Here is a 19,272-nt window from a genome sequence, read left to right on the forward strand (position 1 = left end):
CCTTGACGCTCTTCCGTTTTGCCTGTTTCCAAGGAAAATGGTTGATCGAACAAAATTGTTCTGCTTAACGACAGTAGCGGTGCACGATTTGCGTAAATACATGTAACGTAAATTTATACATGACAGTCGTTTAATTTTAATGAAACTTAATTGTTTATTTACGGTATAGATGAGAATTTCAAAAGTACAAGATATGTTTTTCAATATTACACGTAACCATTTTCCGAACTGTAGCTTTGATACTTGAGATGCGTGCGATGAGAGCTTGGAAGTGGATTAAATATCGTCTCAAAGAAAGGTGAAACGAAAGAAATGACAATTGAGAAATTGAATACTATTCGTAGGACTGTATGACGAGGGCACTGTAAGGCGCAGAGTAGCCGTCGATAGATCTGGAATAGATATTAACGAAGGTAACGATAATCACCAGAATCATACTCGGAGTGACGCGCGCGCGCGCGAGCCTCGAAACGCCATTGTGTAAGAAAATTTTTATTTTTTTACGTGTTACTAAAATTTTTATATCGAGAGAGAAAATGAGGGGAGTGTTTTCTCTCAAATCTCTCATTGTGGAAATATATATTTAGAAAAACAGAATTACGACAGAGAGAGAGCAAATTGTATTATTATTTCGAGGGAAGAATTATTGACGCAAAATTGGAAACATCTTTGGGTCGGAAAACAAACGTACGATGTATTTTAAAACATTTCTCGATGTTGTTGGGGCGCAATACACACAAACGTTTCCGTGAACGAGAGTTCGATAATTTTATTTTTATATAATTAGAGTGATTTGTTTCTCTTTTTTGTTTTGGCATTTCGAGGTTCGTCACAGAATCACGTTCGCTCCGATGAAACAAAAAAAAAAAAAAAAAAAAGTACCGATCCTGTAGCAAGTGCTCTTTACGGTCCTCTTTTGGTCTCGTGCCTTTTCCTGTCGTAAATTGTACCACACGCACAGATTACTTATGGTAGCGACTGTTACGTGAAGCGACAGTGCTCGACACCTTGTTGGCGGCGTAGGACGGGGGCATATAACAGGGTATACGTAGAGAGGGATAGCAAAAGAAAATTTATGCGATGAGAGAAAAAAAGAGAAAAAGAAAAGCGATGAGATGAAAAATAAAAAAAATTCTCACATCCGCCAGCTCGAACCTCTCTCTTATTGATGCTTTTGTTGTTTCCTTATTTCTTGTGCTGCCCGCCCTCCCCACCGTGTAGGGCTGCCCTACATGCTGGAGCGTGCTGGCCTTGACGTCCAACAAGGTACTGTCAAACCTACTTTCCACGCTCCCTTTTGTGGCTTGAACATTTTCTTCTGCCGAAGGATTCACCTTGCATGAACGCTCCGTTTCCTTATCTTATCTTCATCTTCGTTCTTTCCACGTAGCACAGCATTTTTCTAGTTTTTTCTTTTTTTTTTTATCGATACTACTACGTTTTTGAAACAAGAGAAAAATTACAATAATGCAAAACTTTCACGCAACAATGGGAACAAGTCGATTTTGACACAGTCTTTCTTTGATTGCTTTTCTCCACGCGCGAAAGAGACGATCCATGTATTTCTTTGAACTATTTTTGCAAATTTTAATAGAGGTTTTTATGTGTGCGTGTGTGTGTGTGAAAGTAGAAATTAATATCGTATTAACACATCCAATAATCAATACTTATAAAAAGAAAGCAGAGAAAAGTTCAAAAGAGAACATAAAAATATTTGGATTGTCTCCTTCTAATCGTGTAAACTTTTTATTTTCTTGCAAAAGCATGCGTTTATAAATATTTTCGCAGTTTTTACAAAGCGTCATCATGATTTTATAATACACACCTTATTTCCAGTTAATGCAAAGTACACGTTTTATGTGTTTTTTTTTCACAAATTTTGATTTCATATTATTTTAAATTGCAGAAATCCTCGTTAAAAAATAATTTGAAAAACCCGAGAAAAATACAAAATATAAAAATAACATGTACTTATTTTTACGTTGTGCATTTTATTTTTCGACACAAAATATGTGTGCAATAATATTTGGTTATAATATTTTTTTATAAAAAGAATTGAAAAAAAAAAATATATTAATTAGTTTAATTTATTTGGCGAATTTACGAGCGAGATTTTTTTTGTGAGTTTTTTGTACGATTGACGCACATTATGTTTGCTTGTTTGTTGTGAACTTTTACTGTTCAAATTCCTTTCTGCGTAAAAACAAAATGATCGCAATATAAATTATGTGTTAACAAGAAAAGAGTAGCTCTTCTCGCGACTCGAGAGAGCAGCATATAAGATCAATGAAATTTGTGTTGCATCCGGTTTCAGAAATTCAGCGAAATAGGGAATTCTACAAGAATGCAGACGTCAGACCTCCGTTCACGTATGCATCCTTAATTCGGCAGGTGAGTGGCTAATGCAATTATCGAAGAATCGTTCGGATATTGCATTTTCTCGTGTTATATATATATATATATATATATGTATATATATGTAACACACTGTGATTTATATCATTCCTTTCTAACAACACACACACCGATTGTTCGAATGCACCGCAACATTATTTTAGTAACGTTCTGAATACATTAAAAAAAAAAAATTAATTTCCAGTTTAATGCAATAAATTACAACGTTGTTTAATATTACATTAAATATTATTCGTGTTCTGTTAAATATTATAGTTTACTTATGGCTTATTTGTGTGATGAAGATTATTATATTTTTGTAATTAATTAAACACGGCCAAATGTATTTTATTGATTATCATTATATCAATTTATCGCAATCAATTTTATTGAAGAATTATATATATACATGTATAGATATATATATATGTATATATTATTCTGGAATCGTTTCAAACTATATTACGTACTATCGCATTTTATTAAAAAAAAAAAAAAAAACAATTATGCAAAAGAAACCATACACATACGTTTTGTGTGCGCGCACATTAAGGAATCCCAAACCGTGTGATTCCGCACTTCAATGACGTGAGTGTGAAATTTCGCTTATAAGGGCAGAACAAAGTGCTATAAATTCTGATGTTGCTCTTTTCATAGTCCATCATCGAATCTCCCGAGAAGCAGCTGACGCTCAATGAAATTTACAACTGGTTCCAAAACACATTCTGCTACTTCCGGCGCAACGCAGCAACGTGGAAGGTATATCTTATAATTTCAGTAGTATATAACGATTCTCTTTACAGCAAAACGATTAAAAAACAAAACAAAAAAAAAAAAAAAAAAAAAAAAAAAAAAAAAAAAAAAAAAAAAAAAAAAAAAAAAAGAAAATTACAACAAGTGATATTTTTTAATTCGGCAATTGAGACATTCAAAATTATATACCGTTTGACGCGATTTTTGTTTGAGAGCTTCGCGCGTTTGAGTTTGCAGTTTTATTTGATCAAGAAAATAGTTTTGACATAATTTTTCTACCTTTATTTTTTGCAAGAAACTGAAGACATGTTTTACACGCAAGCATTTTGCGGCGCGAGATTTGCAACAAAAATGCAAGTAACTCTTCTTTAACAATCGAACAAACTTGACACGACTTGTGCAACGGGAAAAAGTAAGAAGGATAAGATGAAACTTGCATTTACGAGCGGATTAAGCTGAATGCGCTTCTAACTAGAAAAAAAAAAAAAAAAACCTATGACAGAGTCTCGGATATAATTGTATGTATTGATTTCAATTATAGCAGAGGCTAAATGGCGTACCGAGCAAAACAGCTGATAATGAATAGTTGTGTTGCTTTCTCGATTAGGAGGGGGGAGGGAGAACTAATAACATGTGGAATTATGACACATTACGAGTCATTTATGAGCCATCTGTCATTTATATTTGTCCCCCGTATTTGCTCGTTCACGGATCACACGCGTGTTGTCGCGACCCACGCGAATCGGGAGTGAAAATCAATTTGAATAATCTAAACTGAACAAAAGTACAAAGTGTGTTGCTTTATCCCGTATGAGATTTCGCGTTTAAAATGGCGGAAATACGTGTGTGTTTGCGGAGGTGTCTCTATGTGTGATCATCGCTGTTCGATCTTTACGCGGAACGATACTTCATCGTATTTCGAACAATCGAACGCGAACGCGTCATCATTTGCTCAGTCCGAACGAAGAGAGTCAACAAGAGAAAAATCGCCGACCGAAGCGCGTCGTGTCGCGGTTTCTCGGCAAAAAAAAAAAAAACCAAAATTATCATATTCCACATCACTCGTTGGGCATCCGTAAACAACGTGACGACGAATATAACGTGCTGATGGTTCATGATCGATTTGTAAGCCGACGTGACAAATCCGCTTGTTGGCAAGAGTGTTTGCGCGCGCGTGCGTTTTTTTGCGAGTGTATGCGAGTGTGCGTGGAAGTAATTGACGTTTGCCATGACGCTTCGCCTCGCATGGTTATGTGTACATGAAAATATAAGAACGCAAACAGGTTTGCCCGAAGGTGGGGAAGAGCGAGCAGAGCAGCAAGAAGGGATCCAAGCAGAGAAAACCGAGCGGGATTGGCGAACGAGAGACGGCGAGACCACATCGGCCGCATCGAATGCGGTTCCCCTGTCGAATTTTATTCGGCCCTGCGGCATGAATATAATTGTTGTCGTTGCCCCTAGATTTTTTTTTAGATGACTAGCTGTGCATTAACGATAAAAAGGAATGCCACCATAAACCGTGTCTCTCTTTTCGATTAATCATTTTGGTTCGTTATGTCTTCTTGCGACCTTCGATGTCGCGATCTCATTTGCCGGTTTCCTTCTGTGCTAACAGCGATCATCGTCATCATCATCGTTCATCGTCATCATCATCGTCGTCATCACTACCGTCGATCGTCATCGTCATTTATGAAAATCGCGTTACCGTTATCATTGATCATCCTCTCGGTTGGTTAGACTTTCTCCGTATTTATTTATTATGTATTTTATGTCACACGCGCGATGAACATGCGGATTTTTCTTTGTCGGCTGCCACCTGAAAACGTTCGCTCGTCGTTTCTTTCGCAAATAATGAGATTCGAGAATTGCATTTACATACTGATAGGATAAATGCACGTAGTGATTTCAGCGCTGCTTACTTATCGTTTTCATTTTGATTTTGTATGTGGTTTTTTTTATGTTTATTTGCTTAGCGCTTCTCGAAAACCACGTTACCACGAGGATAAACAACAGCTTTTCCCAAGAATATTATCGCGAATGTTTGTCAAGCTGCATAAATATATTATTTTGGGGATGTGCAGTATTAGACTGTCCTGAAGAAAAAAGTACAGCAGCAGTTTTGAGTTTGCGATGCAAAATTTTGAGTTTAAGGTGGCAGCTTTGCTTACACATTCTTCAAGGGCGCCGAGCAGCCATTGCATCCATCTTTGAGAAATGTTTAGAATATTGAATTAAATGTTGCTTTGCAGATATAAAAATAACGTAAATAAACAAAACTTTCTTAAGATTGAAAACTTATTTGAGTCGCGTTATACACATATAGTGCCAGTTAATATTTAAATTATTTCTCTTAATTCATACACACAATGTGTGTCGTTTCACACGTAAATGCACAATAAAAATTAGTTTTTAAAATTTATATTTGTAAAATATACATTTATTTATCTATTTGTTTGCTTAGAGACATATATTTTAAACGTGCGTCTTCTCGAACATTTTCAAAGATGGCTGACATGAGCTCTGAAGAGCAGTGTTGAACAGGTCATCCTAAACTTAATCTGGGTCAAGACCATTACCTACACAAAGACTTCAATCGGAGCTTAAAACGAGGCGATACACGATCTAGGTTATAGATCGAGGCCATAATCGTAAGATTGGAAACTGTTCTTTTGTACAAATCTGAAATGAGACTCATGACGCAAACGTGCAAAATATTTAGAAAGAATCACGTAACTTCACGTAGAGCGTATTACTTTTTTTTACATTTTTTAATAATAACGTATAAAAGTTATTAATGTTGACATGTATTTTTGCTATATTTTTACAACATCTTGAACAAATCAGTTTTATCGGAGCGATATCAAAAATGCTTTAGAATTATTGACTATTGACGAACACATTGTTTCGGATTATATCTTCTCAGTGTCACAAAAATTTATGTGTCATACAAAATATTTCGTGCTCGAACACTCAAGTGGATCGTTTGCAACGCTGCTCGTTGGCACCTTGACAGATCGTCATGCGACACACGCACAATACATCGCACATCTCACTTTAGCGACTCGCGTCTCGGTCATTTCACGATCATCATCCATCCCTGCCTCATCAGCGTGACTGGTCATCATCACCCGATGTCGAGGACTCTCCATTCGCCTGCGTAACACAGAGCCCAACACACACACATCACACACATGCACCACACACACACACGAATACATACACACGCGCCATGACCGACCGTGATCCTTTTTTCCCCCCCGCCGACTACCGGGGCCGTGATTGAGTTGGCTTCGTTCGTTTTTTGCGTTGCTTATTTAGTCTGTGTATTATTTTGTATAGAACGCAGTGCGACACAACCTGTCTCTCCACAAATGTTTCATGCGAGTCGAAAACGTGAAAGGGGCCGTATGGACGGTGGACGAAGTGGAGTTTTACAAGAGACGCCCGCAGCGCGCTTGCAGCACGACCGGGTACGTTGCCCCTCCCCAAGCCCCATCGATTTCAGAAAAAAAAATAACTACAACCGCGCTTTTTACTCTCTTTATATTCTCTTCTCCTCTCTCTTTTTCTCTATCTGTCTCTCTCTCACTCTCTGTCACACCATATATTTCTTACCAACCCCCGGAAAAACCTAACGGAAACCGAAACACCCCCTTCCCCGCACTTTCTTTTCCTTCCGATATATCGGGAAACAGTTTTTCTCCGGATCACCGACTTCCCTAAAATTTCACTCCCGTTTTTTCCCCCCTCACAATTCCCCTTTATATATATATATATATATATCTATATATATATTTCACTCTTTGTCTTTTTACATATTTATATATATATATATATATACTCACTTATATTCGCTTCTACTATTATTGTCATATTCATATAATCGCTGATTACCTTTCCCTCAAACCCTTTATACTGCCAATTTTCTCTCTACAGTTTTTATATCATATTTATATGACTTTTTACAACTTTTTACATTTTTATATATATATCTCGATCTTTATATATATATACACATATATTTATATATATCTTAAGAATATTTTTAACATTCTTATATACATAGCTCTTTTTATATATATATATATTTCGTGTATTTTTAATATATATTATCTGTTTTATACATATATTATATATATATATTTCTATGCGACCTGAAAGGCGGGACGCACGTATATCTCTAAGTGCGTTTGTGGCCTTCGTATGTATGTATACGCACATACACGCACGCTCACCTGTGCATTTTCTCTCTTTCTTGTTACTCTACTTTAATTATACAATACGTTTATATAATCGCCTTTTTCACGATGTGTTTCTATACGTCGTGTTCCCTGTTTGACATCTCTTTCTTTTTCATAGTATATATAATACTTGTATACCTTGTTTGTTACTTGATACGTGCGCATTCATACGTATAGATCTGTGTGTGTGTGTGTATGTATAAACCTTTTTTTACATACACCTCAAAACGCCATAACAGTCTTTTTACTGTACGTCGCTTGTGTCATCTGTCTGTTTGCTGCTAATATTATTACGCGGTTTCTCGAGAAATGCATCCGGTGAGTGAAAAACATTTACTTATTATTCAAGAAAGAAAAATCGAATTTTCGAGAGTTTGAGTATTTTATCGTATTTTTAAAGCAGCCGAAGCAATGTAACATCGCACGTTACACGCGTTTTAAATAAAGTTTTTTAATTACAATTTCATGTCGATCAATGCTCGAGAAACCAGCGATCACATTTGTGTTTGAACCCGCGTGTGTGTGTGTGTGAACATCTTACTTGCCCGTCGTCGTGTGATGGTGTAGTCGGCCGTCTGATGGGTGCGTGGATGTGCGTGAGAGAGAGAGTGCGTCATCATCGATGATAGAGCCGCAACAGATGAACGAAAACGAAAAAAAAAAAAAAATAAACAAAAAAAAAGGAGATATAGAAAGAGAGTTTGGTGCTCAAAGTCTCAGAGATGGGAATCTGTAGTACGTCGTGTGTGCTTTTCATAACGAGCATGTGAGCTTTGCAGCGACTAACCCGATCGAGAACGGCGGGGGCCAATGTATCTTGGCCCGAGTCTAGTCTCGAAAAACCCGGATGCTCGGAAGCGGGGATTGCCCGGAAACAGAGTGAGAACCGCAGTGTTGCACTTTGTCAGGTAGTGAGAGGAAGCCGCCTTTATATATTACTACATTTATTATACTACTACGTGTCTGTTTTTTTTTTCTTTAATTTGTCCATCCCTTCTTTTTGCGAATCTGTGCTGCTGTTTGTTCTCTCTGAAAGTCTACATTTTCGTGATCGCGCGTCGGGGGTAGGAAGGATTACTCGTGACAATCCCCCGGCCGCGCGCGATAGAGAGCGATGGAGCCGTCGGCGAGAAAAGAGAAACGCGCCAGCATATTAATTGTCTTGGGTGGCGCGTCTTCTGATGGTCCTGAGAAAAACGCGCGATGGCAAGCGAGTTGTATAGGAAAAACAAAAACAAAACCAAAAAAAAAAACGGCGAGGCAAAATCTAGAGAAAGAACGAAAGAAAAAGCAAAAGTTGCGCAAAAATCGACTCTGCAAAAACAAAAAAAAAAAAAACAAAAAAAATCAAACAAACAAAAACCAGAAATCTTGTCTTTTTTACTCTCTTTTTCTCTATTTCTTGGTGGTCTTGTCTGTGTATACAGAACGCGATCCGCACCAATCTATCATTGCACAAGTGTTTTGTGCGCTATGAGGACGACTTCGGGTCATTCTGGATGGTGGACGACGCCGAGTTCGTAAAGCGGCGGCATCTGTCCCGCGGCCGCCCCAGGAAATATGACCCAACCCCATCACCCACTCCACCCCACCTCTCCGCACAGTAAGCACTACCACTTTTTAGAATTCTGCTGGCTGGCTGGCGCGACGTTCTGACCTTACCGCGGTACTTTTTTTACGGAAAAACACGACGACCGAGACGGTTCTCGCTTGGTCGTTGTCTACAAATTGAACCACTAAATGGGCTTTCCAACCTGCTGCCTTCGGAAAATCTTTGCGCGCAACTTGCTCTCTAATACCTGTGCGGTTGTAGCTGTTACTACGAGATCGTTGTGTCCGGCAAAATGACATTTCTCGGGAAAGTTTTCGTACGTGAAAACTTATTAAACGACGCATCTGTGTTTTATTATCGTTGCATTGATTCGATCGCGGATTTTGATTCTTCGCGAAAGAAGATAAAGAAGAGTTTTTTTTTTAGAATTACACGCGTTGATTAATATGCGCAAAACTACATGAAATTCTCGAATTACGAAAGAACGTTCAACCACGTTTTAATTTTATTTAATCTTCTTTCAGCCGATAAAAGAGAATTATCCTTTAACTGTTAATCTTACACTTTGTGTAAATTATAACTATTTCTTTTTAAGGAAACGCGCACGATCTCTTTAAATACATCACGATGCTAACAGCTGCAAGTACAGATTGTATGATGACCGAATGAACATTTTCTCTCATCTGTAAATCGGTTACGCAAATAGCTACTACATAAAAACTTGTCAATGAAAAAATTCTATATTTGCGACAAAATTTCTTTCGCTCTCTTAAAGTTCATTACTTGCACAATTAAAAGAAAAAAAAAACGCGTTACACCAAGGCAGCAGGAAGTAGTACTATATGCAATTTATCCAATCCCTTCGGAAATAATCTCCGCATCATGCCTGCCTCGAGTGCCTTTAAAAATTCCGAAAACCTGAACAGTAGTACTTTCACTCAACTGCTATCTTCTTCGTTTATTTTTGTCAGAGGTGTGCGATATCAAGATTTGGGATGTAATTTATTTTCTCATATTGTTTTTCTACGAGATGATAATTTTTTTTTTAACGGATATATTTGTACAGAGGAGTCTGAAACTTTTTGACACGGTTGACAAGAAAAAAATGGCTTATCTCGTGCAATCTTTTAACGAGAAGCGGAGTAACATGCAGCGAGCGACATGTGGCGCGGCTTCTCGCTATCAGCTGATATTGATTTATTGATTGTCTGAAAATCTCACGGTTTTATACACGCCTACAAAGGATCGTCGCTTCCCACGCGCCCATTGTGGCTTATAATTAATTAATTAATCACTATTGCGAATTTTTTGCAAAATTGTATTCAATTGACTTTTCTGTTCAGATCAAGTTAAAAAACTTTTATTTTAGACAGAAAGTTCCAGACGTCCTGTAAACAGGCTACACTGTTATATTGAACATAAATGTAAAATTTTGATAAAAAATAATTAAAAGAGAAAAGAGATATTTTCAAACACAAGATTCTGAAGAAACTTTGTTTTCGAATACAATGTATATTCTATATGACACACTTGCACATATAAGTAACTACCTATGAATTTTTAATAGCCTAAAGAATTCTTAATTAGAAAAAAAAAAATCTAATAATTAATTACGTTTCACAAGTGTTATTTGTATCATGTAAAACATGAAATTCTCGCACACTCTTGCAAATGTATAACGTTCAAGATAGAGTTCTTAGGACATTCCCTATAATATACGTGTTGAAGCCCGAGGCTCTTGGCACTCCGTGATAGCTTGTATCCTGCACAAATCCCGCAACAACCCAACAACGGGACAATTGGTCGGAGTTGTGGGATCCCCGATCTGTGTTTAGCGCGGTTGCTCGCATGTGAACCCCCCCACCGTATATTCTCAATAACTGTCAATCCCTCCCGAGTAAAAAAAAAAAAAAAAACTTCCCGAACATGTTTTCCCGCCAACTTTGGAAACACTGCTTATAAACGTACGTGCGCTTACTGTAATGCCTTCACGATGTCTCTCGTGTGAAAGTGCGTGTGTTTGTGCGGGCAAGCGTTTCTCTTGTGTTCGAGTTTTGTGCTTTTTTTTTTCTTTATTTCGTGTTTAATTTTTGTTTTCTCACAATTGCGAAAAAATTGCGTTTCTTTCGAGCGTAGACTCAGCTGTGACCTTCAATAGACGTTTGCGTATCTTTACGTTCTCCTTGTTCGTTTTCATTTTCCCTCTAGAGTGAGTTTATTAGTTGTACTCTAGCATTTTGGCGAAACTTCTGTTTCCTTAGTTCTTACTGCGATGCGATTTGTTTTGCAAAATCTCTATTACTGTTCTCAACTGTCACCGTACTTTAAAGTTACGTGGAATTCGGGAGAAGATGCTGTCTTCTGTAGAAACTTCTACATTTGAGATAAGATAAGAAAGATGTGTGAAATTTAGAATTTAGAATTATACAAGTTTTGGCACGCAAATGTAAGCGTTTTCTCGGAATATTTCTCTCGATAGTAGTCTGTCTGTTGTTTAAACCGAGCGCAATATTGTTGATAACGTGTATCGTCAACACACGTTATCACGTTGTTTTGTTGGTGTGACGACAATGATATACGAATAGTTCTCAACTTGTCTCTCGCTCTGATAATGTTTTTTTTTTTTTACGCCAGTTTAAACCAGATCGTAAAAGTTCTTTTACCTATTGACCGACAGGCAATTGCGATTGAAGTCAGAAATTAAAACTTTTTTAATTTTCTCAATGAAATTTTAAGTATTTTTTAAGATTGACGTTTTGTACAAATTGCACAGTTGAGAATTGTAAAATGGATTTCGGTTTCGCATTAAAAGTCTCGTGCTTTCGCAGTGAGCGAATGAGATTCTCGGATTGAGTGATCACGTGTGTATGTCAGAGCTACTCGCGCATGTGTAAAAAAATTGTGTAAACTGTGTCTCAACTGTGATCTTGGGGGTGGAATTCTTCGATCGCCGTCGTTCTGATCACTCGTCTAGTGTCATCAGGTACAACAAGGACTCTCAGTAATCTAATCTCAGTAATATTTAATCTATAAGTCTTTTTTGAGATTTTTACTATTTAACATTTTTAAAATTTTATATATACTCAATCTCTCTATCTTTTATATATACTCAATCTCTCTTTCTCTCTCTTTAACTTCTTCTTCTTCTTCTCTCTCTCTCTCTCTCTATCTCTCTATCTCTTTCACTATCTACTTTCCTTCTTTCTATCTCTCTTTCTTCTCACTATCTTTTCTCTATCTTTCTCTTTATATACGCGCGCTCCTTGTTGCTTAATAAACGGTCTCAGGAAATCTTTTTTTCTCATCTTTTTCTTTGCATGCTCTTTTACATCTCTTGCAACAAGATCTTCGACGATGTGTCAAAAAAAAAAAAATATATATATATATACTGAGTGCAATGAACAGAACGGTAACTAGTCGCAAGAGATGTGTGATACAAAAAGTCTCTTTGTAAATCATGGGACATTTGTCGGTTGTAACACGCAACCGAATCAAGGTAATATTTGTCGCATATGACACCCAAGGTAACGCAAAAAGAAAGGGTAAGCTCAGGTAACCTTGTGGCCGTTTATAAGCACATTTGTTTCGAAACAAATACAGTTTCTTCTTAATTAAAAAAAAATAGAAAAATTACATTGTACATACGAATGCTAAGATTTTATTTGCAAAGAGTTTCGAGACAGGAGCGCCTTTTTTTAACTACTTTTTCTCTTTGTAATTTTTATCTTAATCTCACTCACACAAAACCACCGGTGTGGAAGGAGCAGGACTGGTAAACAATTTTCGAGGCGCGCTGTAAGTAGGTAAAAAAGGTTTTCAGACTCTTTTTCGCTATTTTTTAATCTCTTTTTGATATATATTTATATGTATACATTTTTCTCATATTTATACTTCTCTTTCTCTCTTTGTCTCTTTCTCTCTCTCTCTTCTCTCTTTCACCTCTTTCTCTGTCTTTCTCTCGCTCTATCTCTTTCTCCTTTTTGTCTTTTATATACGTCTACATATCTACAACTCCAGTACACGCACTGACACACATGGTCACCATGTATATATCCCTCATTTCTGCTCCCCCTTCTTTCTCAAGATCCTACACTGACACGATTAAAAAAAAAAAAAGAAAAAATTCATACACGCATTTTGTTTCAGGAAATATACATAACTTTGCAGACGAATTTCCTGATTACTAACGTAGTTTTCTCTGTCACTATCTAGGGGTGTCCCATCAAAGAGCCCGACGCTGACGCACAGTCCCACCATGTACGGTGACGCGTTGAATGCCAATCTGCAGGTAACTGTCACTAATTAAATTCTAGAATTTTGAAGAAGAGAGTGGGATTTTTCAGAGTATCTCTGACAGCAAAATGTGTTTTTTGTATTGTATTATTTTTTAAACAAATTAATGTTATTTGTGAACAAATTAATGTTATCTCACACGTAAACTCAATCGCACTTTCTTGATAAACAGTTGTATAAAAAAAAAAAGAAAAAGTTTTGTACTTCACAATAGTTTTCTTTTCGAGACAAAATAATAGATTGTATAGTTTGGTATAAACCAGTAATAACTAACCGTCTAATGCAATTTGAGTATTTTCAGGCACTCGGGGAGTCTAACATAGGATTTTTAAACAATCCAATGTGCACATCGACGGCGACGAGTCCTGACAAGGAACACGTATTACCTCACAATGACTTAATGTAAGTGACACTCGCACGCAAACGCATTATTATTTAAATAATATTTAAAGGCTTGTTTCTCCTCAAATATGTTCACAGTTACGTTCTTCAAACATGTCAAACTATTCTTTAAGTGTTCTTAAGTTTCTCACCGTATTATTTTTAATTTTCTTGTTGCAATTTAAATCGATAATTCATTATTCTAGCTTAGAACAATATTGTACGTCGCGCGACGTTGCGATTTTACTCGATAGCATATATTCGTCAACTTTTATTTCCGAAACGTGTTTACGAAACGTTTTGTTGGATCCATTTTTTGGATCTCTCCATCGCGCGCGATGCAAAAACAACAAAATAACAAAAAAGCCCCGCCCGCATTTCCCCGCTCTCGTGACTTTTCCGAAACACAAACTATCCCGTTGCAGCTTGACGCGCGACCGCAGCTTGAAACCGCCCGGTGATGAAACAATCCCCGGAAAAGCGGCGGGATCCGTTTATTCCCCCGACGGCGGCGCGGGCCGCCCGTGTGTCGCTAAAAAAAAAAAATATACATATATATATGTATATATCCGCGCGCGTCGCGCTCTATGAAACATATATCCCAACACCGGCACGCGCGCAAGAGTTTTCCACTCATAAGCACGTACACAACACGTTCGCGCGTGTCGTCCATTCAACAGGTCGCCGCTGGATGAACCGGCCGTGCACATAAAGCAGGAGAGCCAGAGTCCGGAAGGAGGGAAGCACACGAGATTAATAAAGCGCGAGCTGCCGGACGGTCCCATGGAGCAGGAGACGGAGGAGGATCAGGCGGACGACAGGGAATACTCGGAGAGCCACGGCCACGACTCCGGCCAGGACGAGGACATAGCGGAGGATCTGTCGATGGCGCCCGACATAATGATCCCGGAGGATCAGGTTGAGGCGTAGTACCGTTCCGTCGCGAGTCAGTAGAAAGACGGAGGTGTGTATTTTACAAAAAAAAAAAAAAAGAACGATGTACCGTGTTAGGTACGCGAAGAGAGGAGTTCTCCGCGCTGGCCAGGATAATAATTAAGACAGGCGTAGAAGAGAAGGGAGGACGAAGAGACTCACGACGAAGAGGACGATAAAGACACCCCCAGGACCACCCACCCCCTCCACTCCTCCTTCGTACGGATTTTTCCCCCCTCAACGTATCATATCTGTGCCGCGACGCCCAAATGGCTTTAAAGGTAAAAAATAAAATAAAAAAAAAAAACGAAAAAAAAAAAACGAAAAAGGAAGGCGAGCGAATTGCGCGGAACAAAGACACTATCGGTGAGCGATCACGAGTAAAACCCCCCACTGAGAGCGGACGATCATTGAGCCGAGGTCTCTATCGTCGCGCCGGTAGCGTCCAAGTCTCGGCCGACATTCGGGAGCGATCCTTCGATCCATATCCTTACTCAAGCAATTGCGAACAACGATGTATTTTTATTTTCCTCTCGACTTTTTCCGTTTCGGAAGCCGCGGTTAATATATCTAATAGACGTATACATAAAATATATATACATATACATATATCTCTCTCTCGTGTACATTGCATTAGAAATTAATGTGACGACGATGGGACACCTCGCACGGCGCGCCTAGCGGTCGGCGCATCTTTTTACCGGGCGTCCCCGAAAAAAAAAAAAAAAAAACTCAACGGGAAGTATCCTTCGCCGGATGAACCGACGTGATTTGTACACTTCTAATGGCGACAGACGCCATTTGCTTAGCAAGTCTTGAAAATTTGTTTCTTCCTTTATTTCACACTCAAGTCGAAAAAACTTGTTGAAAAAAAAAAAAATGTACACACATACGCACGCGTTACGTACATGTAAAACAAAATCGGTATATTTTTAAAATATGCAATTGATTTTGCGACTGTGTGATTACAACGAGTCTTTTTTGCGATTTAAAAAAAAAGAAATTCTTTTTGTTTATTTTACAAAAAAACCATTGCACGAACGTTTTATGCGTAACAATGCGTTTGTCTGTACAAATCAAATCTCGGACACGGAATTCACATTGTAGCAAAAAAAAAAAAAGAAAGATACGTCGAGACTTGCCAGGAAGCATCGCGCGGTTCCACCGGAGAAGTGAAGTCGGTCAGACAGTCCCCGGCAGGATCGAATTTAAAAAAAAATAAAATCGACGAAGAGAGCCGTGGTGGTGGTGGTGGTGGGTACGTACGGGAGCGACTGAGTTTAGTCTTTAAGGCGTTCGCCCAAGGCGAATCAATGTGTTATCCTCGCGATTAAGCGGGTCCTACCCTCCCGCCCCCTGCCCAGAAGAGGCCCAGTATCAGACAAGTTAAAAATAAGACAATTTGCATCCGCGAAAGAGACATCCGGATGCGACATCCCGGCGTACCCGTCCGCTACTTGGTAGCACTCTGTATAGTCTATAGCGAAGTTGGTCGTAAGTAGTTTCGTATTCATTTTAAAAAGAAACAAAAAATACGGTCATTCAAATACGGTCGAAACGAGGCGGTCGATTATTTAAGTAAGCGAGCGTCAACGACACGACACGCGTGCGTGTGTGCGCGCGCGCGCTCGAGACGATCTTTCGAATTTACTTTCCGATCGAGCCGGTCAGGAATCCGCGATGCAGAACGAATATAAATGATAGATGAACGTAGCTCTGCGAGACGATCGAATACACACACACACACACACACATATGTACACACACACTCGAGCGAACGTCACGACGGGGATAAGTGGGAAGATCGCTAACGCGACGTTTTATATTCACGTGTGCGTTACGTACGTTGCATCACGTGTGCGAGTTAAAATAAAATTTCAGATTCGATGTCTGCGCTAAAAAAAAAAAAAAAAAAAACACGTAAAAAGAAAAGAAAAACCCCAGGTTTTGTACGATACATAATATATATATATATATACATGTATGTATATTTAACTCGATCGTTTTTTTAAGGTATAGGATAGACTCAGCACCGTGGGGCGAGAAATGTGGTGCTTTTCGAGTTCCAACGCATTGAAAGCTAGCATTTCAACGTTTTGGATGAATTAATATAATAAAATTTCGAGTTGTTAGGGGGTAATATATATTACGCGTTCAAGAAGATTATATTATAGTTATTAGCACTTCCTTCTGTGATACGTGACGAATATAGTAAGACCACTGTATTTAATTAAATATAAATATATATATGTGTACATCTCTATATAATTGTAAGGAACTTATATATATATACATATATGTACGTTATAAGTCGTTTTTTGGTTGCTAAGTCTATTGTATATCAACGTTTTTTTTCTTTTGTTTCTATTATTTGTCCCGACAACAAAAAATTTTGTCGCAACGGGCGATATATCGATCTGTGCCGCGCCGAAAGCGAATCGCATGTATCGAAATGTTTGACGAGGTAATCACGTTAATGATCTCCCTGCTCCTCTCTTTCTCACGAAAAAAAAGAAAACACGAAGGTCTATAAATAAAATTTAAAAGTACTATGTATGCATATTATATATACATATATTAATACGTATACGTATTATCGCGAAGTGATTAAGGAAAATTAGATGTCGATAAAAAAAAAAAATCACCCTATCCACATCGAACTCTTTTTCCCCATCTTCCTCCCCCCCCGTCCAGTCCTAGTCCTTACTCGTATGCACATCAATCGCGGGCGCGAGGCCAGTAGATTTCTTCGCAAAGCGCGCGCAAAGTCTCGGATTCCAAACATAGAAAGCGCGTTCATATCGGTACGAGGCTACTTCGCATCGTTCGGATTCTACCGATAACACAAAGGAATCTTCAAAATTCGATTCTATGGATTCTTTGTTTTTTTTTTGTTTCTCAACGGTAATCCGTTTTATATCAAGCTTCGGTTGTTGTCACAAAGACGTCGTCTACGTTATTTCTTTTCGGTGACTGTGTCGCGAAGACGAAAAGAACAATTGAATATTTTATTCCACACGCGGGGAATTACGTGCAATTTTTGACATTACGTAAAAATTATATTATTCGAAAGTGAATTTGAGAGCTGTTGTTTTGTTTTTTTTTTTTTTTATAACGCAAGGTTCGCGCGCGCAAAAGATCTTGAATTTAAGTTAAATAAATAGCGTAACTTTTTGTATGGCGTCACTTGAGAGAGTATTGTGAAAATTTGTTTGAAACACACATTTCATTTGCAAAGAACTCTTGTAACTTTATTTTTAATTTGATCGATGTATATTTGTCACATCGCAACACGAGTGTTCGACATTTTGATTTTCCATTTATGATTAATGAGCATATTTTTCTGTTAATGAAATCACACGCAAATCGATGATACTGATATATATCAGCGAAGTTATGCTAAAAGTTGAATTGTAAAAAAAAATCTTGTGAGATTTCGCGACGAGAGATAATCTCTCCAGGCGGGGAAAAAAACCACGTGTTGTTGACGTCTGCATTTATTTGTTTTCGCGTATGTCTCGAAATCTCTCCGCACAAAATCATGTTCTTGTTCCGTAATTGTCAACGACGTGTCTGACGCGTCGCTGAATTGCTCCGCCTGCGTTTCGCTCGTCGCAAAATCTTGCGGAATTTTTTCCGCGTTCCGCAATTACTGATATTTGCAAATGTTAAATTTTATTGGATGGATGAAAATCTCTGTTTTGTCGATATATATATATATATATATAAGTCGTTTCGGTTGAACTACATAACACACACACACAGTGCGAATGTACGGATTAGTGTTTCTGTAACAATCAAATAAAGACAAGGAAATGCAATATTATTGATATGATACAAATATATATATTGACTTTTTGTATTTTTTAAAATTGATTAAGTAAAATTACACAGAGAGAAGCGAAATCGATCCTTTCTCATCGCGTATGAATTTCTTCTAAATTGATCATCCCCTCCCCGCCCCCCAGTTTCGATTGCCAAAACACGTGTATATATTTCCACGTTCCAAATTGCGACAGCGATTTTAAACGAATAGCGAGTCATTTGAGACACTGATGTTTGCACGTATTTGTCAATGAGAGGAGCGCACAAACCTGAAAGATAATTTAATTGCGTTACGGATATAGAAGAAAAACAAGCGAGAAAGTGCGCGACAAGATTACACAAGTGTGTATGTGTATGTGTGTTACACATTTTTGCAAGAAGAATCGAGCAGGCATTGGCCTCGAGATCACACACACACGAAAATAAAAATTTGTACGGTTCAGCGCCGTTTGAGCTCGCTTTCGCGCATGGCACTATACTAATCTAAGTCTATACAAATATATATATATATATATACATATACATATATATTATATATGATTAAGAATTTGACACATACACACGCATACACTACTGTAGAAGACTTCCCTCTGTAAATAATGAAATCTGTCGAGGCATTAGGAGTTCGGCGTCAATCGCGGATGGATGGATTCGAGCCGATATCGCAGCTCGTGCGTGTGTTGCGCGTGGGTGTGATTGTGTGAGTGTACGCGTGCGATTTGTTATCCAATCTGCATTTAATTTCGGATCTCGAAGTTTTTTGGGAAGGACACACATGAGTTTTGCCAGATGAGACATACACACACACACACACACACGTTCGTCACGTCGCGAAAAAGATCGGGAGGCCTGCGCCGACCGCGGATAATTACTTAACGATCGGTTAATTGATCAATCAAG

The 19,272-nt window shown here is 38.2% G+C and overlaps 1 protein-coding gene across 17 annotated transcripts in view; it reads left to right on the forward strand.

Annotated features, from left to right (window-relative positions):
• LOC109855680 (forkhead box protein P1) overlaps positions 1–16,465 on the forward strand; it is a 237,348-nt gene extending 220,883 nt beyond the window's left edge. For 13 of the 17 annotated variants that reach the window (XM_020430165.1, XM_020430162.1, XM_020430175.1 and 10 more), the window contains 7 exons: positions 1,222–1,266; positions 2,315–2,391; positions 3,052–3,153; positions 8,816–8,991; positions 13,153–13,228; positions 13,526–13,635; positions 14,295–16,465. In XM_020430165.1, the coding sequence (XP_020285754.1) occupies positions 1,222–1,266; positions 2,315–2,391; positions 3,052–3,153; positions 8,816–8,991; positions 13,153–13,228; positions 13,526–13,635; positions 14,295–14,544 (836 nt within the window). In that variant the 3' untranslated portion in view covers positions 14,545–16,465. Of the gene's footprint in view, positions 1–344; positions 414–1,221; positions 1,267–2,314; positions 2,392–3,051; positions 3,154–6,486; positions 6,618–8,815; positions 8,992–13,152; positions 13,229–13,525; positions 13,636–14,294 lie in introns of all 17 variants that reach the window. The other 4 variants (XM_020430167.1, XM_020430166.1, XM_020430168.1 and 1 more) reach the window with 3 other exon arrangements.
• Positions 16,466–19,272: the final 2,807 nt, after the last annotated feature.

Source organism: Pseudomyrmex gracilis, unplaced genomic scaffold (assembly GCF_002006095.1).
Source record: "Pseudomyrmex gracilis isolate BER0280 unplaced genomic scaffold, ASM200609v1 scaffold_95, whole genome shotgun sequence".
NCBI lineage: Eukaryota > Metazoa > Arthropoda > Insecta > Hymenoptera > Formicidae > Pseudomyrmex > Pseudomyrmex gracilis.